Below are 25297 nucleotides of genomic sequence, written 5' to 3' on the forward strand. Positions count from 1 at the left end.
GCCTTCTCTAACGTAAGGTCTTTTTCACCCAGGAGCTTCTTCTGTGTGGTTTCACAGTGCATGCCACACACTAACCTGTCCCTCAATGCGTCCGATAGACCAGCTCCAAATTGACAATGTTCTGATAATTTGCGCAATTCAGCACAATACTCAGAAATGCTTTCATTTTTGCTCTGATTCCGATTGTGAAATTTAAATCTTTCAGCAATGACCAGAGGTTTGGGGTTTAAATGCTATTGGAGAGTGTCTACTATTTGTTTGAAAGTTTTATCAGCTGACTTTTCAGGGGTTAACTAGCTCCATAACAGGCCGTATGTTTTTGCTCCCATAATATGAAGTAAAACACTAGCTTTCCTTTCATCATTAACATCGTTAGCATCACAATATAACTCCACTCTTTCAATGTAAATTGCCCAGTCTTCAATGCTACTATCAAATGCTGTAATGGTTCCAATCATCACCATCTTTGTTACGTTAATTTAGCCCTGTTCTCTCTTTTTTTTTTACCTCACATGACCTTTATGCTAGTGCCACGAGTGCACTCTGTCTAGGGCTATGTCCACACTACACCGGATAATTCTGAAAATGAAGCTTTTTTTCTTCATTTTGACCTTCTGTCCACACTGAAATGGCGTTTTCATCCCCCGAAAACGGAGAGTTTCAGAAATGGTCTCCAGAGTGAATAAATCTGAAAACACCTAATATCCGTTGCAGTGTGTACTGGGTAACCGGAGCTTTTTAAAACCGATGTCATGATGTGCCGGAACAGATGGCAGCAGCGCAGCATTTAATTGTTTTCTTCTTATTATTCTTCTTATTAATATTACTACATTATTGTCGCCAAACAATTGATACTAGAGCGTACAATCATTACAGCGATATTTGATTCTGCGCTTCGCAGAACCTAACAATTTCAGAACACACAGCAACGAGACTGAAGCCAGAAGAGTTAGAAATGTACTCACCAAATACTTTGACCCATAGCTTACTGAATAAATAAGTATACTCACTTTGTCCTGTTTTCTGTCCTTGCTTGTATGAAGGTGGTTTACCTATTTATGCAAGTACTTCTCTGACAATAGATGTGTAACAGCCTAATGTAACATTGCATGGAAATACAAGATAACACTGATGCAGACATGTTCTATACATTTAACAAGGTGCTTTATTAATGCAACAGAGTTAATCAGTTTTTCAATGTTCATGTTCAGCTGGGTCATACCGTCCGTGAACTTGCCTTCACATGCTCCAGTATTTTTTTTTAGTTTTAAGTCCTCCTGCGCGAGAGCCAAGAGCAATTCCTTTTAAGTTTTTCTACTCTGTAACTGGATAAACGTGCACCAAGTATACCGTTCCCTCTTTGCTTGTTTTCTGTGTGTCCTGCACATGCCCAGTAGGAGGAGATTTGCCCAAATGTCCGTCTAATGTGGATAGAGATATTTTGAAAAACGCTTAGTGTGGATGCCTGTCGTTTTTACTCGAAACCAGCGTTTTCAAAATCATCCGGCATAGTGTGGACGTAGCCTAGATGTGTGTGTGTGTCGCTCCTTTTTATCTCCCTTCTGGGGCAGACAGACCCTCAGCCCTGGGGTTCAGCGTCGGCTGTGGTCTCGCCTGAACACGCTGCGGCTCCGACTGTGTCTCTTGGTCTCCCGACGTTTCCGACCCCAGCTGTACTCCCGCTTCCTTTCAGACTTACGGCCCCACTCTGCCTCCTTCTCCCACTCCTTGGCTCATTCCTTGCGCTCTTCCTCCGAGTGCCATTATCAATTAAAACACGGCGTTCCGATACGATGTAGGTTCATTAACCTCGTAGCCAATTTGTTGTGTATGTAGCCGGGTTACACAACAAAGCTATAAATAAAAACACTGGAGACGGAAGCTAAGTTAACAGGGTTCTTTACTGACTGAAACCGGACCCTGAACACACACGTACAGATCAATACGCGCCAAATAGTGCATGCTCAATACATGCCTAATAGCACGTGCAATGACGTGTCCCTACAACATAAAGTAGTTCCACATTATACAGTAGCTATACAGTACAGCTATACGTGTAGCAGAGCTTGCTGGATCCTGCACAAAACACTTCAGCCACATCAGAACTCACAAAATTTAGGGATCATCCAAGAGGTAGACGATCTATATAGGGTCTGTTTAGGCATTTGAGACAAGAGAACGGTGGTTGGAGGCTGAGGCCCAAAAGAGTAGTGCTGGTATCAAATCAGAATTGTACACTCACATGAAGTTCTGACGCTAGAATAAGGTGTGGGGAGGGGAAGGAGCACAAGCTAGGAAGTGATAGGTGAGGCCAGGTGGTTGGGTGGGGGGCGTGATGAAGTAAGAAGCTGTGAGGTGATAGGTGGAAAAGGTAAAGGGCTGGAGAATAAGGAATCTGTTAGGAGAGGACAGTGGACCATGGGAAAAAGGTAAGGAGGAGGGGCACCAAGGAGCAGGGATAGGCAGGTGAAGAGAAGAGGTAAGAGGCCAGAGTGGGGAGTTGAAGAAGAGAGAGAAATTGATGTTCATGTCATCAAATTGGAGGCTAACCAGACCAAATATGATTCCTCCAACCTGAGAGTGGCCTCATTGTGGCAGAAGAGGAGGCTATGGACCGACATGGCAGAATTGAAATGTGGATAGGGAATTAAAATGGTTGATCATTAGGAAATCCTGCAGATTTGCAGGTGAAGTGTTGCTTCGCCTGAAAGGATTGCCTGGGGCCTGGAATTGGTGTGAGGGAGGAGATAAATGAGCAGTTATAGTGTTTCTGGTGCTTGTAGTAATAAGTGCCAGGAGGGAGATTAGTGGGGAGGGACGAATGGACAAGGGAAGCACAGAGGGTGCGATCCCTGTGAAAAGCAGTGAGTGAGAATGGTGTAGGTAAACATGCATTTGGTGGTAGGGTCCAGCTGAAGATGGCGGAAGTTGCAGAGAACGATGTGTTGGAAGCGGAGGCTCATGGGGTGGTAGGGGAAGACAAGAGGAACTCTATCATTGTTAAGGCAGTGGCAAATGGGGTGCCCAGGAAATAGAGGAGATGCGGGTGAGGGCAGCATCAGTGGTGAAGGGAGGAAACCCCATTCTCTGATATCCTGAAATGGAAAACCTCATCCTGGGAACAGACACGGCAGAGACGAAGGAACTGAGAAAAGGAAGTGGCATTTTTACAGAAGATAGTGTGGGAAGAGGTCTTATCAAGATAGCCATAGGAATCAATAGGTTTATAAAAGATATTGGTAAACAGATTGTCTCCAGAGTTTGAGACAGACAGATCAAGAACGGGGAGAGTGCTGTCATAAATGGACCAAGTGAATTTAAGGGCAGGGTGGAAGTTGGACGCAAATTGGATGAAATTGATGAGCTCAGCATGGGTGCATGAAACAACAGCAATGCAGAAAGAGCTGGGATGTATTACCAGGGAAGGCTTGGAACAGAGACTGTTCCAGTCAGCCAATGAAAAGAACAGCATAGCTGAAGCCCATGTCCAAGATAGGGGGGATGTTGGAGATGGGAGAAAGGGTCATTGGTACGGGATGAGGAATCCTAGCCAAAGAAGTGAGCTCTGAAATGGAGGTGATGGAAGAAGAGCTCAGCATTGTGGTGGGTATGAAACTCACTGAAGTAGTGCAGGTGAAGGAGAACAAAGGTGAAGTCCTTTTTGAAGACAGAATGTTCTGCCTCAGAGAGGGGAAGGTCAGAGGGAATTGTGAAAACATAGTGGGGGGGGGAACTGGTGGCATCAGAGGAGAGGGAGGGGTTGGGATGTTCAGGGAAAATACAGTGAGAGGAAGATGAAGGCTCCAGGGATCTATGAAGTGACAGGTCCTGAGACACCCAGAGTTGGAGAGTAACGGTGGACAAAGAATCCAGCGGCAGCAAGAAAGGTTTTGGCCTGGAGGTGGCGGCAGCCAAGGTCAGAGCTGGAGCCAGAACTCGTCGCCACGTAATTTGCAGTCTAAAGACATCTGAGGTCGCTGGGACCGGAGTTGGCAATGGTGGTATCAGCAGTCTGGAGCCGCCTGGGGCTGTTGGAGCTGGAGTTGGCAATAGTAGAATCTGCGGTTCACAGGCATCCAGAACCGTTGGAATCAGAGATAGAGACAGCTGGATCTGTGGTCTGGAGGCTTCCAATCAAATCAAGGTCCAAGCAGGGCCATGGTCTGGAGGCATACAGGGTCACTGGAACTGGAGTTAGAGACAGTGGGATCCGCAGTCTGGAGTTGTCTGATCAAGTCAATGTTCAAGCAGGAAGGACCTGGGATCATGGTCTGAAGATGGGCGATCTTCTGATCCTTCCAGGACATTAGGAAGGAGAAGAACGGATGGAGGATGAAATGTCGGAGATGTCCATGGCAGGCGGTGGAGAGTGAGGCCTGCAGCTACGGCAGAGACTGAGACAGGACCTGTAGATACCTCCACATGGTGGAGAGGGTGGCATGAAGAATACGGAGGGCGAAGCGGCAGGAGAAACAGTCAATTAGAGGGTCCAAACAGTGAGGCCTGAAAATGGAGCTGGAAGCTATGTGGAAGAAGATGGCGGCAAAGACAAGTTCCCAGGAAGGATATGTGGCTGTGGTAGCAAGTCTGAGTGAGCACATGGTTGAAGAGTCAGAGGGGGAGCAGTGAGAAAGGGTCTTACTAAACTCTCAGAGAAAAGAATTAAACTTCTTTAGGGAAGACATACCTCAAAGAGACTTTGCAGTAGAGCATCAAGCCATACACAGAAGAGATTCTGCAAACATTGGAAATCTGGAGCAACACACAAAATGCTGAAGAAACTCAGCAGGTCAGGCAGCATCCACGGAAAGGAATGAACAGTCAACATATTGGGCCGAGACACTTCATCAGGAAAGGAAAGAAGATCTGCCTGTTGTGTACACTGTTGACAGACATTTACTCTGTGCACATTAGTGCCCTCACCAATACTGCATTCTCATAAGCAGATTGATCAATAAAATTTTCACAAACATCATATTAAGAAACAAAAGCCACAATCTTAAAAGTGTTTTTAAGAATACCACACAGAGTACTACCATACAGCTTAGTGCTGAGGCTAAAAAGTTCCACTTAATGCTCATCTGACCACAAGACCGTCTAGATCTTTACAGTATCTTCTAAGTGATGCTTTGCAAAGCCTTTACATAAAAGAATATACTTTTTTCGAGCGGTACGTGTGGTGTAAATCTAATATTGCACATCAGCCAGGTAACGCAATCCCTACTGTAAAGTATAGTGGAGGTAGCATCATGCTATGAGAATGCTTTTCAGTAGCAGGGACTGGAAATCTGGTCAGGACTGATGGGAAAATGAATGCTACTAAGTACAGAGATATCCTGGATAAAAACCTGCTAGTTTCTGCCAGAAAGCTTTAACTGGGGAGGAAGTTCATCTTTCAGCAGGACAATGACCCAAAACTCACTACCAGGACAATCCATGGAATGGCTTCAAATGAAGTAAATTGATGTCCTGACCTTAACCCGATAAAACATCTCTGACAAGACTGCAAGATCGCTGTCTACTGCTGCCCCCAACTAACCTGGCACAACTTGAGCAATTTTGCAAGGAGGAATGGGCAAATGTTGCTTCATCACAAAGTTCAAAGCTAATAGAGATTTTTATCCAAAGAGACCACTGGCTGAAATAGCTGCGAGAGGTAGTTCAATTAAGTGTTGTGCATTGAGGGAATGAAAACTTTTGAACTGCTGACATTTCAGTTTTTGAATTTTTAGTTTCTCATGCTTTACAATTTTTCTTGTTTTTGGGCTTGACTGTGAAAAATGAATAGATGATTCACAAATAAAAATTCTCAGTTAAATTGATCAAAATCCCTGGTTGTAATACTCATTTATGTGAACAAAGGATTGGGAGATGAATACTTTTATAAGGCACTGCACGTAAAGATTAGAACATTTGCCCATGATTAAATTTGAAACTAGAATATCATAAACCTGGAATATAGTGTAGGAAAGTGTATGGTCATGCATTTTGCTAGAAGGAATAAAGGTGTGGACTATTTTGTAAAGGGGAAGAAAACAGAAAAAAAAAATTCAGAGGTGCAAAGGGACTTGGGAGTCCTTGTGCAGAACTCCCTAAAGGTTAACTTCAAGTTGAGTTGATGGTAAGGAAGGCAAATGCAATATGAACATACTTTACAAATGTGGAAAGTGTGTCTAGGTTCAGCTCCTGAAGGACCGTGTTGAGGCACTGGAGAGGCAACTGGATGACCTCAGGTTCATCCGGGAAACAGATTTTTCTGGACAGGACCTGCAGCAAGATCGTTACACCAAAGATACCGGAACAGAGAAGGGGGGGGGGGGGAGTGACCATGAGGAAGAGATGGATGCTTGGAGTACAGGGGACCCTGGGGGACGTGCCTCTTGAAAACAGGTTCACCCTATTGGAAGCTGTCAGGACAGAAGACAGTGCAAGTCTGAGAGGCGGATAGGTCCGCAAGACAAAAATTGGCGCTGAAACAAAGCCGAGGAGACAGAGGTCAGGCAGAGCCATGGTAGTAAGGGACTCCATAGTGAGAGGTACAGATAGGGGTTTTTGCGGCAACAGGCAGGATTTAAGGATGGTGTGTTGCCTCCCCGGTGCCAGGATCCAGGTCATCACAGACCGATTGCAGGGCATTCTCAAGGGAGAAGGTGATCAGCCAGAGGTGGTGGTGCATGTCGGCACAAATGACGTCGGGAAGAAGAGGAGAGATATTTTGCAGCATGACTTCAGAGAACTCGGAAGAAGGCTGAAAAGCAGGACCTCCAGGGTGGTTATCTCTGGTTTGCTTCCAGTTCCTTGAGCTCGTGAGGGCAGGAACAGGGAAATAGGGGATCTGAATGTGTGGCTGAGGAGCAGGTGCAGGAAGCAGGGATTTAGATTCTTGGACCACTGGTATCTGTTTTGGGGTAAGGATGAATTGTACAGAAGGGACGGGCTGCACCTTAACAGACGGGGGACCAGCATTCTGGCAGGCAGGTTTGCCACCGATACGTGGGTGTGTTTAAACTAAGTAGTGGGGGGTGGGGGGATGAACTGGAAATATAAGAATGGAGTTAAGGGAAAGAGAGAATAAGAAAAGTTAAGAAAGACAACAGAATTAAAGGGGCAGAAAGCTCAGGAAGGGATCGGAGAGTATGGCCAAGTGCAATAGGAATCGATGTGAAAGGTGAGGGGAGTAAAAGTATTACTTTAAAAGGATTAAAAGTATTATATATGAATGCACGGAGTATAAGAAATAAAGTGGATGAGCTTGAGGCTCAGTTGGAAATTGGCAAGTATGATGTTGTGGGAATAACAGAGACATAGTTGCAAGAGGACCAGGGCCGGGAAATGAATATTCAGGGTTATACACCCTATCGAAAGGTCAGACAGGTTGGCGGAGGGGTGGGGTAGCTCTGTTGGTGAGGAATGGAATTCAGTCATTTGCGAGGGGGGGCATAGAATCAAGAGATGTAGAGTCAGTATGGGTAGAACTGAGAAACTGCAAGGGCAAAAAAACCCTGATGGGAGTTATCTACAGGCTCCCAAACAGTAGCCTGGATATGGATGCTGTCCAAGTTGCATGCCATCTTGGACAATGTCTCCCATCCACTACATAATGTACTGGTTGATGTACTAACTATTGAGGGAGTGCAGCGTAGGTTCATTTCCGGGATGGCGGGACTGTCATATGTTGAAAGATTGGAGCGACTGGGCTTGTATACACTGGAATTTAGAAGGATGAGAGGGGATCTGATTGAAACATATAAGATTATTAAGGGATTGGACACGCTAGAGGCAGGAAGCATGTTCCTGCTGATGGGTGAGTTCAGAACCAGAGGCCACAGTTTAAGAATAAGGGGTAGGCTATTTAGAACGGAGTTGAGGAAAAACCTTTTCACCCAGAGAGTGGTGGATATGTGAAATGCTCTGCCCCAGAAGGCAGTGGAGACCAATTCTCTGGATTCCTTCAAGAAAGAGTTAGATAGAGCTCTTAAAGATAGTGGAGTCAAGGGATATGGGGAGAAGGCGAAAAGGGTACTGATAGTGGATGATCAGCCATGATCACAGTGAATGGTGGTGCTGGCTCAAAGGGCTGAATGACCTGCTCCTGCACATATTGTCTATTGTCTATTTCAAAAGAATTATAATATAAGAGCAAGGATGTAATGCTGAGACTTTATAAAGTATTGGTCAGACTGCACTTGGAATATTGTGAGCAGTTTTGGGCACCTTATCGAAGAAAGATGTGCTGACATTGAAGAGGATCTGGAGACCATTCACGAAAATAATTCTGGGAATGAAAGGGTTAATGCATAAGGAGCATTGATAGCTCTGAGCCTGTACTTGCTGGAGTTCAGAAGAATGAGGGGGAGATCTCATTAAAACCTATCAAATTATTGTAAGGCCTATACAGAGTAGATATGGAAAGGATATTTTCTATAGTGGTTAAGTCTAGGATTAGACAGCATAGCCTCAGAAAAGAGGGACATCCATTTAAAGCAGATATGAGGAGGAATTTCTTTAGCCAGAGGGTGGTGAAACTGTGGAATTTGTTCCCATGGATAGCTGTGAAAGTCAAATCATTGAGTATAATTTAAAGCAGAGGATGATAGGTTCTTGATTAGTCAGGGTGTCAAAGGTTATGGAGTGCATCATTATTAACAGTGAGTGCCCATTTGTCGTGGCCTCCAGTCAATTTGTCCTCATGACATCTTTATTTTTCAGTGCTAGGCTCAAAGCGTTCTGTAACACCAAAAAGTCTGCAGATGTTGGAAATCCAAAGCAAGACACACAAAATGCTGGAGACACTCAACAGGTCAGGCAGCATCTATGGAAATGAATAAACAGTCAATGTTTCAGGCTGAGACTCTTCCTTAGGAATGGAAAGGAAGGTGGAAGACGCCAGAATAAAAAGGTGGGGGGAGGGGAGGGAGGACAGCAAGAAGGTGAGAGGTGAAGTCATTTGGGCAGGAAAGATAAAGGGCTGGAGAGGAAGGAATCTGATAAGAGGAGAGTAGACCATAGGAGAAAGGGAAGGAGGAGGGGACCCGGGGGAGGTGACAGGCAGGTGAGAAGAGGTAATAGGCTTAAGTGGCGAACAGAAAAAGAGGGGAGGGAGAGGGATTGTTTTTACCAGGAGAAAATGATATTCATGCCATCAGGTTGGAGGCTACCCAGGTGGAATATAAGGTATTACTCCTCCACCCTGCGGGTGCCCTCATCTTGGCACAAGAGGAGGCCATGAACCAACATATTGGAACTGAAATGGTTGAAATTAAAATATTTGGCCACCGGGAAGTTCTGCTTTTGGCAGATGGAATGGAGGTGTTTGACGAAGAAGTCTCATCAATGTAGAGCAGGCCACGTCAGGAGCATTCTGCTTTGAGCCTACCACCGAAAAATAATCAGGATATAAAGGTATGGGTTTGATGTAATGAAGATTAGAACTTGGAAATAACTTCAGCAGCACTGTAATTAATTGTCCAATCAGTAATCCAATTTACAGAAATAAGCTGTGATAGTCATGAAATATGAAATTGTACAAATTAAATGTTCTAATTCATTGCTGTTGTTACCTTTCATCAGTTGTTGATTTCATGTTGATAAAAATATATTATCATTCTTCTTGTTACATTTTTTATGCCCCTACAGGGTCCCTATTATTATCCGCAACTGTAAAGCCAAACTAAAAGATCAATTAATTAAAATTCTAATAGTTCTACAAATTCATTATTTCAAAATGAGGTTACAGTAATAAGAGCATGATTCAGATGTGTAAAATAAGTACTAAAATATGTCCTCTTACCTGTCGCTCTGCATTTTGTTGGATGCTTTCAATAGATTTTTCAAGTTGGGACTTCTCTTTTATGAGGTCATCAGTAAGAGTCTCAACATTTTGCATACTTTCTTTTTCATTGCTGATTTCTCCCTGGAGCCTCTCCACCTAAAATAGAAGAATATAATTTTACAGAAAAAAAATCACCAACTGAAATTCCGCAGCACACCAACCTACAATAAGAAAAAAAAATGCTGCAATAAATTTTTATATTAAATGAATCAAACAGTAAATTGATTTATTGTAGTCAAATATACTGAAGCACAGTGAAAATATTGTCTTACATACCACCTATAAAGGTCAATTCATTACAACGATGCACTGAGGTGGTACAAGGTAAAATAACAGAGTGAAGAATAAAGTGTTACAGTGCAGTGAAAGTGCAATGCAGGTAGACAGTAAGGTGCAAGGTTACAGTGATATAAACTGTGAGGTCAAGAGTCCTCAACAAGGGAAATCAATAAGGGAACCTGAGAAATGCCTCAGCTAACTCAAAAGTTGACCAGAATAGAGACACAAAGATACTGGAAATGCAGATACTAGGAGTCCTGATGAAGGGTCGTGACCCAAAACATCAACTGTCCTTTTGCCTCCATAGATGCTGAGTTCCTCTATCTGTTTATGTGTTGCTCAAGATCACACTGAGGTCAAGAGTGCCACATAAGTTTATTTTATAACGTCAATCTTAACACAAAGTTTATCTACTAAGTGTTACAACTTATCTTATGTTTATCTTGGCAGTCAGTTTGCTGGAAAAAGTGATTAAACTGAACATATGGTTTACATTAATATGCTATTGCATTGGTTTGACCTTTTAATATGCAAAGTGATAATTTTCTCCAATTATTCATGCACAGTAAGTGGATGTCAAATTCAAGGCTGACATTTGCCATTCATCTTAACTGCAGGTAGGATAGTTGGAATACTGAAATAAATGCTTTGTTTCAATCTTTACCAAGAAGGAGGATGCTGCCATAATCTCAGAACTGGAGATAGTGGAAGAAGTAGAAGTTGTTTGCAAGTAACGAGAAAGGCAACTGCACTTAACAAGAACTGGCCTCTTACTCTGTTGTAGTACATTTATGGTTTTCAAAGGAAGTGTGAATGGAAGTTCCAATAGGTTTTGTCATTATCTTTCAGCACTTCATAAGTAGATGAGAGGTAGCAGAGCAGAGTAATTGTAATATCTCAAAAATCATTACAAGTACATACTACGAAAATTGACTATGGACCAGAAGGAGCAGGCAGGTTTCTACAATGGACAGATAAATTGCAGATAAAATTTAACAGAGAAATGTAGCAGAAGGAAGACATAAATGTAGACCAAATAGAGGAATGAGGAATGTCTAGCCTGATAGTATTTCAACCTAGCAAATAACTTTCTGATTTCCCAGTCTGTCTGCAGATTGGGTCCATCCGGCCAGTGAGCTTTTGCCTCTTTTTGCACTCTTCTGGGTTTTGTTTTACCCCAAGAAGATACTTGATAGCTGTCTTGGCAGTTTTTCAAAACTTCAAAGTTCAAAGTAAATTTATTATCACAGTACATGTATGTCACCATATACAGCTCAGAGATTCATTTTCTTGCGTGCATTCACAGTAAATACAAGAAACACAATAGAATCATTGAAAGACCACATCTAACAAGGTGGACAAACAACCAATGTACAAGACAACAAACTATGCAAAGACAAAAAGAAAACTAAATAAATAAGCAATGTATTGAGAACATGAGATGAAGAGTCCTTGAGCCCACAGATTGTGGGAACAATTCAGTGATGGGGCGAGTGAAATTATCCCTTCTGGTTTAAGAGCCTGATGGTTAAGGGGTAATAACTGTTCCAGAACCTAGTGGTGTGGGTCCTAAGGCTCCTGTACATTCTTCCTGGTGGATGCAGGGAGAAGAGAACATGGCTTGGGTAGTGAGGGTCCTTGATGATGGATGCTGCTTTCCTGGGACAGCACTCCCTGTAGACGTGTTCAATGGTGGGGAGGGTTTTACACATGATGGACTGGGCCATATCCACTATGTTTTGTAGCCTTTTCTGTTCAAGGGCGTTGGTGTTTCCACACCAGGCCTTGATGCAACCAGTCAATATACTCTCCACCATACATCTATAGAAGTTGCTCTATGTTTTCGATATCATGCCAAATCTTCGCAAACTTCTAAGGAAGTAGGGCTGCTTTCTTCATAATGGCTTTCTTCATGTGTCAGACCAGGACAGATTATCTGAAATGATAACACCAAGGAATTTAAATTTGCTGATCCCCTAATGAGGCCAGGCTCATGGACCTCCAGTTTCCTCCTCCTGAAGTCAACAGTTAGCTCCTTGGTCTTGCTGACGTGGAGTGAGAAGCTGCTGTTGTGATACCACTCAGCCAGAATTTTAATCTCCCTCCTAAATTTTGATTCGTCACCACCTTAGATTCAGCCAATGATAGTGGTGTCATCAGCAAACTTAAATATGACACTGGAAGTATGTTTAGCCTCACAATCATAAACATAAAGTGAGCAGACCAAGAAGCTAAACACATGGCCTTGTGGTGCACCTGTGCTGATAGAGATTGTGGAGGAGATTTAGAAATTTCTCAACACAGCCTCAAATTCTTTGAAGAACTTGCTTATGACATCATCAGTTAGGAGCAACAAAGAAAATAGCTATTGCTGCAGGACAAGATAAAACTTGAATTGCTTGCTGATTGCTCACAACTCGCGTGATGCTAGGCTCCAGAAATGGGATTATCAGAGCCTGACCCCAGATTCATGACTGAGAAAGGTATCAGAAGTAAAACCTTGGTTACTCATGAATTTAAGTATGTTTAAGGAGGTAAGTCTAGATCCAAAGCAATTAAAGGCAGAGCCTCCAGTGGTAGAGAGAAGATGCACTGTAGATTGAGAAATGGATAATTCAGGATCCCAAGCAATTGAGGATGTAATCACAAAAGATTCTGTAGACGCTGGAAATCTTGAGCAACAAGCACAAGATGCTGTAGGAACTCTGCAGGTCAGGCAGCATCTATGAAGGGGACTAACAGTCGACATTTCTGCCCGAGACCCTTCATCAGGAGATTATAGAACTCAGGAGAGGCTAAGTCATAAATTTAAGTAAGCACAAAGATGGAACTTCTACAAAGGTAGTGTTGGAACAGTAAGCCAGTACAGGTCAGTAAAGGCGAGGTCATAGTCATACTTTATTGATCCCGAGGGAAATTGGTTTTCATTACAGTTGCACCATAAATAATTAAATAGTAATAAAACCATAAATAATTAAATAGTAATATGTAAATTATGCCAGGAAATGTCCAGGCAATACGCAAGACGTAAATTAAGCTTATGAAAAATTCAAGTTGAGAGAGCACATGATTGACAATTGTCATAATTATAATAAATTAGTTTATTATTGTCACATGTACTGAGGCAGTCTGAGTGACAATAGTTTCAATACATGATCAGAAACTCTTCTCAGGGTTAAATACAACTCCAACTGGTAAACATAAAATTCAGTTTCAGGTCATAATTTGAACTAGTTAAGAGGCAAGAAAATAATTCTTTAATAAAGAGTCTTCGATTTCTGGAACACAATATAAGTAACAATTGGTACATGAAGAGTCACTCTAGTTTTGCAAATGACAAAAATCTTAATTTGTAAATGATAGATCAAGAGATACTAGTATCACCAACCTTTAGAACCTTCTGCATTGCCTTATAGAGAAATAATGTTTATTTTTATCCTTCCAGCTATCTACTGCTAGCTTTAAGATGTCCCTTTTTAACTCCTTCAAGAAGAATGAAATCTAATAATTATGCTGTACAGATGGAAGCAACTGTATAGATTAGATTGAGTTAGATGGACATGCTCAAAAGGCTAAAGGAATCTTTAGTTTTCATTTGTTCATTGTGTTCCTTAACATTTTTAACACTTCTGACAATTACTGACACCTTTTTCTTTAGTCTCTGGTTCTCCTTTTCAAGTTCCAGAAATTTAAGGTTACTGCTATCTGCAGAATTCACAGCAATGCGAAGTTCCTCCACAGTTTTCAACAGAGCCTGGTTTTCTTTTTCCATCTTAAGTAAACGACTTGAGGTTAACTCATTCACTTCTTGACCAAGAGACTTGTGTGGCACTGCAAGTATTTTAAGAAAAAGAAAAGAGTAAATGAATAACTTATCAATGTATTTTTAATAAATTTCAGTCATAGAACAGTACTTTTATGACTTAGTAGTTTAATCAAATCAAATTCAGCATGGCAAAAATCTTTTCAGTTAAATCAACTGAAAAATTCTCACCAGTAATTAAACATCAGAAAATAAATATACAATATAGTAAAATTATCATTTTATTCTCTTTAATTAAATGTCTGTTTATATTTTTGTAATTTTAAGAAAACATTATAGTAGAGCAATTAAAGAATTTTAGCAAAGGTATGAAAAATATCTTTATTAAAATGGCATGAAACAAATTGACAAAAAGTTATCTAAAACTATTAAATGATATAAGTTCAAAATAACTTTAACTACCCTCAGAAAATTCAGTGGTTTTGGATAACTGTTCTAGCTCCCAGCCTAAGTGCAATGATTCATCCATGCTTTGCTTTTGAGCCATTTCAAGAGACAAATTTTCTTCCGTTAATTCCTCAATACGTTTCCTGTCTGTGTCACGTTCCTTTAATGAAAAAAGTACAACTCAAATGAGCAGAAACATCACTAGAAATGAAGGTGAAAACTAGTGTACTAAATTAGAACAAAAAGACATTAAACCAAAGAGAGATAGCTTCAAATTTATGAAATATCAGTGAATGGCACAGAACAGTAAAATTCGCAAAATTTCATGTGCATGATATTTGAATGTTATTTTTGTAATATTGGGATATAATTTTACCATTTATAGTTAACTTTACTCCTACAGTTTTGTATGGAAGTGCTGATCCATATTACATTTTTAAATGCTCATCAGTTTTATTACCGTAACCGGGCGACCATCGGATCTTATTCAGTATCGTTAAAAGTGTACTTAGGCATCCATCCAGGTAACGCTAGAATAGTTGTCCATGCCTTTAAGGGAGACGGTGATGTCATTACGCACACGTGGCAGAGTGGTGAGACCATTTTGTTTTCTGCTGAAGACGCTGGTGGGGCGTTGGAATTGAGACTGGGCATGGTGAGGAAAGGTGAGCATTAATTGACGATATCCATGTGAATTCATTTATGCTTGTTGGCGAATTGAGAATATCGGTAATTTGACATGCTTTAGATTTCCACGGGTGAAGAAATCGACGCTGGATAGCTTGGCTTATGCAAAGTTCCTCACCATCCAAGGAGGTCAGTCTTCCTGTAATTTAATTACCAGGCAATACCTTGTAAAAGTTGTGTCAAAGTGTATCTCCTGTCTAACTTTATTGTATCAGGACTGATTGTGCATGTAACCGTAAAACGTGAATGTTTAGTCTCTGTTCGGAAGTTCAGCACATGTATGCGTCTTAGATGAGATGTATTCGCTTACATTTTTCGCCGTTATGTATAAGATGCAGGGTGGGTGGAATTCCAATGTTGTTTGTATTGTGTTCCTTCAGGATTGCCACTACCATATTAGTTCTGGTATTTTTTATACTGCATACGCAATTTTGTCCATACACAAGGGTGTGGATCGAAAGTTAAACTGAGATTGTAACTGCAAGAACTAGTTGTAAATTCGTTCATTTTGTTTTGCGACCCTCTTCTGGCACTTAAGTATCTAAAACAGATAAAGGAATTAAAACCCGAAAAAAGTATTTCTTGTCCAGAGTGTGTACTTTTCCCCAGGCTACAAAATTTGGTACCAGGAGTGGGGTTCGAACCCACGTGGACATATTATACTGCATACAACAGAGACCCTCTAAACTGGCTTGGAATTAACCCCACTCCTGGGGAGGAGAAGATGGCGGCACGACGCAGCTTGCAGCAGCCACTCCGGAATGATATCTGTTATCTGTCAAGTAGAGTGCTGTGCACAATCCTGATTTGATGGAGACAGACGTGAGAGCACAGAGGAACATCTGGTGAAACGTCTGAAATGCCTGTTTCGCTGCCGCTGTTACTGTGTGATCCAGAATCTCCGGAGGGGAAGACCCCGAGTCCTCAGCTTTGCTTGTTGCTCGGCGGCCGGGGCGGGGTTGAAGCGCTCGGCAGAGATGGTGCTCAGTGTCAGAGGCTCGAAGTTTTCGGACGGACTCAGAGTCGGCTGCGGTCAGGTGCTTCCAATGCATCGACATGTTTGCAGCGCTTCCGTGTCTGCGTGAGATGATGGGGCTATTGGGACTTGAGACTTGTTTTTTACCATGCCCATGGTCTGCTCTTTATCAAGTTACGGTATTGCTTTGCATTGTTGTAACTATATGTTATAATTATGTGGTTTTGTCAATTTTAGTCTTGGTTTGTCACATTGTATCATTTTTTAATGCATGCATTTCTAAATGACAATAAACGAGGACTGAGTGTCCTCATAATCTAATCTAAAAAAAAAATTTTGTAGCCTGGGGAAAATTACACACTCAGGACAACAAATACTTCAAAGTCGGAGAAGGCAAGGCAGGTGAAGGAGCGAGTGCAGGGATTGGCTGAGAAGGAGCGGCTGATTTAAAAAGCCGGTTGTGAGCAGCGAGCTAACCAGACCTTCCAGGTCGGAAGAGGCGAGGCAGCTGAAGCTAATTACTGAAATTATCAGCTAATATAAGCAAGGCTCGCTCTAGGGGAGCAGCCTGTCGGGGAGCGGCCTTGTCGAGGGAAGTGCCTTGTGAAATAAGTATGAGTCTTTGGCTCAGGAGTCTTCGGCGAGGAGGCTGAGGGAAGAGACTACACCACAGTCGGAGAGGATGAGAAGTGGAGGAGAGATGACTGCTGGGCTGATTCAGTGTGCTGCGTGCATGACGTGGGAGGTCAGGGACACTGATGGTGCCTCTGGATCCTACACCTGCGGAAAATGTGTCCAGATTCAGCTACTGAAGGACCGTGTTGCAGCATTGGAGAGGCAACTGAATGACGTTAGGTTAATTCGGGAGAATGAGAGTTTTCTGGACAGGACCTACAGTGAGGTCGTTACACCCAGGATACAGGAAGAGAGTAGGAGGACGACGGTGAGCAAGGAAAGGATGCTTGAAGTACAGGAGACCCCGGGAGATGTGCCTCTCATAAACAGGTTCTCCCTCTTGGAAGCTGTCGGGACAGAAAACAGTGCCAGTCTGAGAGGCGGACGGGTGTGCAAGTCAACAATTGGCGCTGAGGCAAACCTGAGGAGACAGACATCAGGCAGAGCCGTGGTAGTAGGGGACTCCATAGTGAGAGGTACAGAAAGGGGCTCCTGCGGCAACAGGCGGGATTTAAGGATGGTGTATTGCCTCCCTGGTGCCAGGATCCAGGATGCCACGGACCGATTACAAGGAATCCTCAAGGGTGAAGGAGAACATCCGGAAGTGGTGGTGCATGTCGGCACAAATGACATGGGGAAGAAGAGGAAAGACATTCTATAGCACGACTTCAGAGAACTCGGAAGAAGGCTGAAAAGCAGGACTTCCAGGGTGGTTATCTCCGGTTTGCTTCCACTTCCCCGTGCTGGAGTGGTCAAGAACAGGGAGATAATGGATCTGAATGTGTGGCTGAGGAACTGGTGCAGGAATCAAGGATTTACATTTTTGGACCACTGGGGTATGTTTCGGGGTAAGAATGAATTGTACAAAAGGGACGGGTTGCACCTTAATAAGCGGGGCACCAGCATTCTAGCAGCCAGGTTTGTCTCTACAACACGGGTGTGTTTAAACTATGTTGTGGGGGGGAGGGTACAAACTGGAAACATAAGGATGGAGATAAAGGGAAAGTGAGAATAAGAAAAGTTAAGAATGACAGCAGAATCAACAGAGCAGAAAGCACAAGAAGGGATCGTACAGTATGGCCAAGTGATATAGGAACTGATATGGGAGGTCAGGGGGGTAATGAATTAAAAGTATTGTATATGAATGAAAGGAGTATAAGAAATAAAGTGGATGATCTTGAGGCACAGTTGGAAATTGGTAAATATGATGGTGTGGGAATAACAGAGATATGGCTTCAAGTGGACAGGGCCTGGGAAATGAATATTCAAGGGTATACGTCCTATCGAAAGGACAGACTGATGGGCAGAGGGGGTGGGATGGCTCTGTTGGTGAGGAATGATGTTCAGTCCCTTGTGAGGGGGAACATAAGATCAGCAGACGTAGAGTCAGTATGGATAGAACTGAGAAATTCTAAGGGTAGAAAGACCCTAATGGGAGTTATCTACAGGCCCCCAAACAGTAGTCTGGATGTAGGGTGTAAGTTGAATCAAGAGTTAAAATTGGCATGTCGCAAAGGTAATGCTACAGTTGTTATGGGGGACTTCAACATGCAGGTAGACTGGAGGAATCAGGTTGATGCTGGACTCCAAGAAAGAGAGTTTGTGGAGTCCCTCCGAGATGGATTCTTAGAACAGCTTGCACTGGAGCCTACCAGAGAGAACGCAATTTTAGATTTAGTGTTGTGCAATGAACCGGATTTGATCAGGGACCTTGAGGTAAAGGAGCCATTAGGAGGTAGTGACCATGATATGATAAGTTTTAATCTACAATTTGAGAGGGAGAAGGGAAACTCAGAAGTGTCAGTATTACAGTTGAACAAAGGGAACTATGGTGCTATGAGGGAGGAGCTAGCCAAAGTTCAATGGAACAATACCCTAGCAGGGATGACAGTGGAACAGCAATGGCAAGTGTTTCTGGGAATAATGCGGAAGGTGCAGGATCAGTTCATTCCAAAGAGGAAGAAGGATCCTAAGGGGAGTAAGGGGAGGCAGTGGCTGACAAGGGAAGTAATGGACAGCATAAAAATAAAAGAGAAGTATAACATAGCAAAGATGAGTGGGAAGCCGGAGGATTGGGAAACTTTTAAAGAGCAACAGAAGGTAACTAAAAAGGCAATACGCGGAGAAAAAATGAGGTACGAAGGTAAACTAGCCAAGAATATAAAGGAGGATAGTAAATGCTTCTTTAGGTATGTGAAAAGGAAAAAAATAGTTAAGACCAAAATTGGGCCCTTGAAGACAGAAGCGGGTGAATTTATTATGGGGAAAAAGGAAATGGCAGACGGGTTGAACAGGTACTTTGGATCTGTCTTCACTGGGGAAGACACAAACAATCTCCCAGATGTAATAGTGGCCAAAAGACCTAGGGTAATGGATGAATTGAAGGAAATTTATATTAGGCAGGAATTGGTGTTGGATAGGCTGTTGGGTCTGAAGGCTGATATTTCCCCGGGACCTGATGGTCTGCATCCCAGGGTACTTAAGGAGGTGGCTTTAGAAATCGTGGACGCATTGGTAATCATTTTCCAATGTTCTATAGATTCAGGATCAGTTCCTGTGGATTGGAGAGTGGCTAATGTTATCCCTCTCTTCAAGAAGGGAGGAAGAGAGAAAACAGGGAAATATAGACCGGTTAGCCTGACGTCAGTGGTGGGAAAGATGCTGGAGTCAATTATAAAAGATGAAATTACGACACATCTGGATAGTAGTAACAGGATTGCTCCGAGTCAGCATGGATTTACGAAGGGGAAATCGTGCTTGACTAATCTTCTGGAATTTTTTGAGGATGTAAATATGAAAATGGACAAGGGAGAGCCAGTGGATGTAGTGTACCTGGACTTTCAGAAAGCCTTTGATAAAGTCCCACATAGGAGATTAGTGGGCAAAATTAGGGCACATGGTATTGGGGGCAGAGTACTGACATGGATTGAAAATTGGCTGGCTGACTGAAAACAAAGAATAGCGATTAACGGGTCTCTTTTGGAATGGCAGGTGGTGACCAGTGGGGTACCGCAGGGTTCAGTGCTGGGACCGCAGCTGTTTACAATATATATTAATGATTTAGATGAGGGAATTAAAAGTAACATTAGCAAATTTGCCGATGACACAAAGCTGGGAGGCAATGTGAAATGTGAGGAGGATGTTATGAGAATGCAGGGTGACTTGGACAGGCTGGGTGAGTGGGTGGATGCATGGCAGATGCAGTTTAATGTGGATAAATGTGAGGTTATCCACTTTGGTGGTAAGAACGGGAAGGCAGATTATTATCTAAGTGGAGTCAAGTTAGGAAAAGGGGAAGTACAACGAGATCTAGGTGTTCTTGTGCATCAGTCACTGAAAGCAAGCATGCAAGTACAGCAGGCAGTGAAGAAAGCTAATGGCATGCTGGCCTTCATAACAAGGGGAATTGAGTATAAGAGCAAAGAGGTCCTTCTGCAGCTGTACAGGACCCTGCTGAGACCACACCTGGAGTATTGTGTGCAGTTTTGGTCTCCAAATTTGAGGAAGGACATTCTTGCTATTGAGGGAGTGCAGCGTAGGTTCACAAGGTTAATTCCCGGGATGGCGGGACTGTCATATGTCGAAAGATTGGAGTGACTGGGCTTGTATACTCTGGAATTTAGAAGGCTGAGAGGGGATCTTATTGAAACATATAAGATTATTAAGGGATTGGACACGCTGCAGGCAGGAAGCACGTCCCCGCTGATGGGTGAGTCCAGAACCAGAGGCCACAGTTTAAGAATTAGGGGTAGGCCATTTAGAACAGAGTTGAGGAAAAACTTTTTCACCCAGAGAGTGGTGGATATATGGAATGCTCTGCCCCAGAAGGCTATGGAGGCCAAGTCTCTGGATGCTTTCAAGGAAGAGATGGATAGAGCTCTTAAAGATAGCGGAATCAAAGATTATGGGGATAAGGCAGGAACTGGATACTGATTGTGGATGATCAGCCATGATCACAGTGAATGGCGGGGCTGGCTCGAAGGGCCAAATGGCCTACTCCTGCACCTATTGTCTATTGTCTACTGTGTATGCAGTATAAAAAATACCAGCACTAATACGGTACTAATACGGTAGTGGCAATCCTGAAGGAACACAATACAAACAACATTAGAATCCCACCCACCCTGCACCTTATACATAACGGCGAAAAATGTAAGCGAATACATCTCATCTAAGACTCACACGCGTGCTGAACTTCCAAACAGAGACTAAGCATTAACACTATGCAGTTACATGCACAATCAGTCCTGATACAATAAAGATAGACAATAGGTACACTTTGGCACAACTTTTTCAAGGTATTGCCTGGTAGTTAAATTACAGGAAGACTGACCTATTTGGATGGTGATGTCTCCCTTAAAGGCACAGACAACTATTCTAGCACTACCCGGATGGATGACTAAGTACACTTTTAACGATACTGAACAACATCTGACGGTCATCCAGTTACATTACTTTTGTAGGAGTGTTGACAAAAATTGACACAAGTGTAATTACTGCTAACATACACTTTACTGAAACTCAACTAATGACAGCGTTATATATGTACACACACACATATATAAACCCTCCCCTAAAACGTAATAACATACAACGTAACACGTAACAGACACGTAACTTAACCCTTAACAGTCTGGGTAAATTCTGCCTCATGAAACTAAGGAGTCCATACACATGCCACCCCCCACCCCCCAGAATTCACTCTAATCGACAAAGTCAAACGAGCAGGGGCCCACAAAACTCGGCTAACCCTACTCCTGCCTTCACAGGCAGGTGCTGGGGAGGAAGAACAGTTAATGTTAGAAAGTCTGGAGGTGGGAGGCTGGCCCCTCCATGGGGGCTGTGCCATTTCAACTGGAGAGTCCAGGTCCAAATTGGCAGGCTTAAGACGATCCACAGAAATACTGTCTGGGATACCTCCAGAGTCCAGTGTAAAAAACATATCCCCTGCTTCCAACACGCGGAACGAGTCATCATAAGGTGGCTGAAGGGGACCTTGATGTCCATCATGATGCACAAACAGATAGTTTGCCTCCCATAGATCCAGCAACAGGTGTGGCCGCAGCAGGCCATGCTGTGTCATGGGCATCGGAGCAGAAGTTTTGGTGCTGTCCATAATAGCTGGCCACTGTTGCGAAGCGGACCATGGGACCTTGGATATTGGGAGAAACTCTCCTGGCACCAGCAGGGATCGCCTGCAAACAAGCTCTGCAGAAGACTGAAGGTCCACCTTAGGAGCTGTCCTCAGGCCTAACATGACCCACAGCATTCTATCCACCCAACAGCTGGCACTGAGGCATGCACAGAGAGCAGCTTTCACTGAAAGGTGGAACTGCTCACACAGACCATTGGCCTGAGGGTGATAAGCCGTGATCCAGTGCAGTTTGACCCCCAGGTCATGGGCAACTGCACACCAAAGCTCAGACATAAACTGCACCCCTCGTTCTGATGATATATGATGGGATGCCGAACCAAACGATCCATGAATCAACAAACACTTGCGCCACCTCCGCGGCTGAAATGGATGACAGCAGAACTGCTTCCAGCCAACATGTGGTTGATTCAATGATGCTGAGGAGGTGAGTAAACCCATGGGACGGGGGCAATGGACCAACCAAATCCACGTTCACATAGTCGAAACACTGCTCAGGGACTGCAAAAGGAGCTTGGCGTGCTGATGCACCTTTGTGCACTGACACGCTAAACAAACACTAGCCCAGTCCCAGACATCCTTTTGTGTCACAAAACTTTTCTGTCACCAGTTTCTGCAATGCCCTCTGGCCTGGGTGAGAAAGCCCATGGACCACACTGAAAACGCGCCGTCGCCAGCTCTAAGGCACAACCAGCCTGGATCGCCCCATTGACACATCACACTGTAGTGAAATGCCACTGTCACTGAAAGTAATGTCCACCAATTTCAACCGTATGTTTGTCAAATGCATTGCCTGCCGCTCAGGTTTGAAACCTGACCTGCCGCCATCTGAGCATCTCTCTCTCTGGCCATCCATCCCATAGGATGATGATGGTTCCTTTCAGTCAGTTAGTGGGGTGGTACTCCAATCTTCAGAAAGAAACAGCGTGTGCCTGAGTGGATTTTAGGTGAGTAGGGGGTTGCACAGGTCCAGACCCACCTTCTCGACATCCCCTCCCAAATCCAGCGGTATGGTGGAGTCCAAGACGGCTGGGGGAAGTTCTGTTGCAGTGAATGACCAGATCAAGCTTCAATGCAAGGGATGCCCTTTCCACGCTTCACGGCATGTTTTTGCTAAATAGCCGCTGACCTTACGAGAGGGTTCATCCGCCCTTTGACAGGTCTTGTTTTTCGTCCTGCAGGGTGTCTAGCCACCCTCCTCACCTGGCAAGCCTGGTGGGGGAGCCGGTTTAGTCGCTGACCACCTGACCATACGACAGGTAGTACTGGGTTACATGGTACCAGTAGCCCTCAGACGAGTGACCTAACCAGACTGAGCATAGTCCACACTCAAATGGACAACACCAGTGAAGGACCATGTAAAGTAGTCAGCCATGAGGTTATGCTTCCCTGCGGCATGCTCGGTGTCCGTGGTGAACTCTGAAATAAAAAAGAGAGGGCACTGCTGTCAAGCAGACCAAGGTTCACAGACCTTAGCCATGGAGAATGTTAGGGGCTTATGATCCACAGAAACTGTAAATAGATGGGCCTTCTAGGAGAGAACAAAAATGTAGCATTGCCAGGTACAGGCTAAGAAGCTCACGGTCGAAAATGCTGTACTTGGGCTGAAAGCTAAAAAAAGGTGAGAGGCTGCCAAACACCACTGACCAACTGCTCATGCACCCTGCCAATTATGCAATCCGACGCGTCTGTGATGAGAGCAATTGGTGCGTTTGGGAGGGAGTGCGCCAGCAGCATCACATTAGACAATGCCTCCTTAGTGTCTGAGAATGCCTCAGACCTTTCCCCTGTCTAGTTCATGACGTGCTTACGCTTTGCCCTTAAGGGCCTCATAGAGGGGGCACATGAGCTGAGCCACTTTGGGGACAAAATGGTGATAAAATTCACCATGCCCAAAAACTCCTGCAGAGCCTTAATGGTGATTGACTGAAGGAAGTGCTTAACAGCCTTAACTTTAGGCGGCGGGGAACTGCCCCCACTGCATTGATGTGGTGTCCGAGGAAATCAACCACGGACAGTCCAAACTGGTACTTTGCTGGGTTGACGATATGACTAAGTCATTCAAAAAGGACTCTCTAGTGTAATAGATCTTTGTCCCTAGAAGAACTGGCTACCAAAATGTCATCTAGGTAAACAAACAGGAAAGGCAAATCCCTGAGAACACTGTCCACGAGGTGCTGAAAGGTCTGGACCACATTCTTCAGCCCGAATGGCATTCGAAAGAACTCAAACAAATCAAATGGTGTAATAACAGTGGTTTTAGGAATGTCACCTCAGGTGGACAAGGACCTGGTCATAACCGTGAACGAGGTCCACCTTTGAGAAAACAATTTTCCCTGCCTGGTGGGCAGTGAAATCCTGGATGTGTGAAATTGGGTATTGATCAGGGGCTGTGGTGTCATTGAGGCGGTGGTAATTGCCACATGGACACTACCCACCCCCTGCTTTTTGCACGATGTGGAGACGGAAAGCTCATGGACTGCTGGACCATGTGATGATGCCCAGGTGCTCCATGGCATCAAACTCGGCCTTGGCAAAGGCCAGCTTCTCCAGGTCAAGGTGCTTGGCGTGGGCGTGAACAGGCGGGCCGGTGGTGAGGATGTACTGATCCACCCTGTGTTTAATGGTGGAGGAAGAAAAGGTGGGCTCAGTCACGTCCCGGAACTCAGCAAGAAGGTGGAGGAAGTTGTCAGAGGCAGAAAAGGCACTGGACAACTTTGAAGTGCCAGACAGGGAGTAGCAAGTCTTTGCGTTGATGAGGCGCCAGATCTAGATATCAATGAGAAGGCTGCTAGTGCAGAGGGAGTCGGCCCCCAGTGGGGGTGTAGACACTGCTGCCAACAAAAAATTCTAGCAGAACTTCTGCCCGCCGAAGCACAACGCCATCTCATGCTTACCAAAAGTCCAGATGGCGCTGCCATTTGCGGCCCCAAGAGACGGTCCACATTCCCCATTTCATATGTCCAATTTAGACGCGGGAAAGATGCTCACCTGAGTGCCCATGACACAGAGGAAACAGTGCCCGGAAACAGAGTCTGTAACAAACAACAAACTGCCTGACCTGCCGACACCCATAGCAGCTAACAGGCGCTGGCCATTCCGTTTCCCGACTCCTTGAACCTACATGGTGGGTGACACTTCTTAAGCTCTCGGCCCAAACCTCATGTGGTAGAAACACAGGGTAGGAGACCTTCATTGAACCACGGCAATTGTCTCATGTTCAAGTGGTGGTGAGGTGGTGAAGTCATCCAGCTGCATGGTTGCACAGGCTCTCTTGGTGAAGGAAAACACCTTGTCAGCTGCTCTTGCTAGAGCCCAGAGGTCTTTGAGGAGAGGGCCAACCAGAGCCGACCGCACCTTACTTGGTAGTTGTTGAAGGAAAAACACTCTAAAGTTGAAACATAGCTGATGTCTGCCAAGGAAGGGCTACATGTGGTCCATCAACTTCAACTGCTTGGTGTCACCTAAGCCGGGCAGTGAGAGGAG

General features: G+C 44.1%; 1 protein-coding gene across 16 annotated transcripts in view; it reads right to left on the reverse strand.

Moving 5' to 3' along the window:
* The window catches only part of LOC140201331 (girdin-like), a 279872-nt gene that overhangs the window by 115123 nt on the left and 139452 nt on the right, over positions 1-25297 (reverse strand). For all 16 annotated transcript variants that reach the window (XM_072265254.1, XM_072265249.1, XM_072265248.1 and 13 more), the window contains 3 exons: positions 14337-14481; positions 13758-13942; positions 9791-9928 (listed from right to left, as the gene is read on the reverse strand). In XM_072265254.1, coding sequence (XP_072121355.1) covers positions 9791-9928; positions 13758-13942; positions 14337-14481 — 468 coding nt within the window. The remainder of the gene's footprint in view (positions 1-9790; positions 9929-13757; positions 13943-14336; positions 14482-25297) is intronic.

The sequence above is a fragment of the Mobula birostris genome, chromosome 8, assembly GCF_030028105.1.
Source record: "Mobula birostris isolate sMobBir1 chromosome 8, sMobBir1.hap1, whole genome shotgun sequence".
Classification (NCBI taxonomy): Eukaryota; Metazoa; Chordata; class Chondrichthyes; order Myliobatiformes; family Myliobatidae; genus Mobula; species Mobula birostris.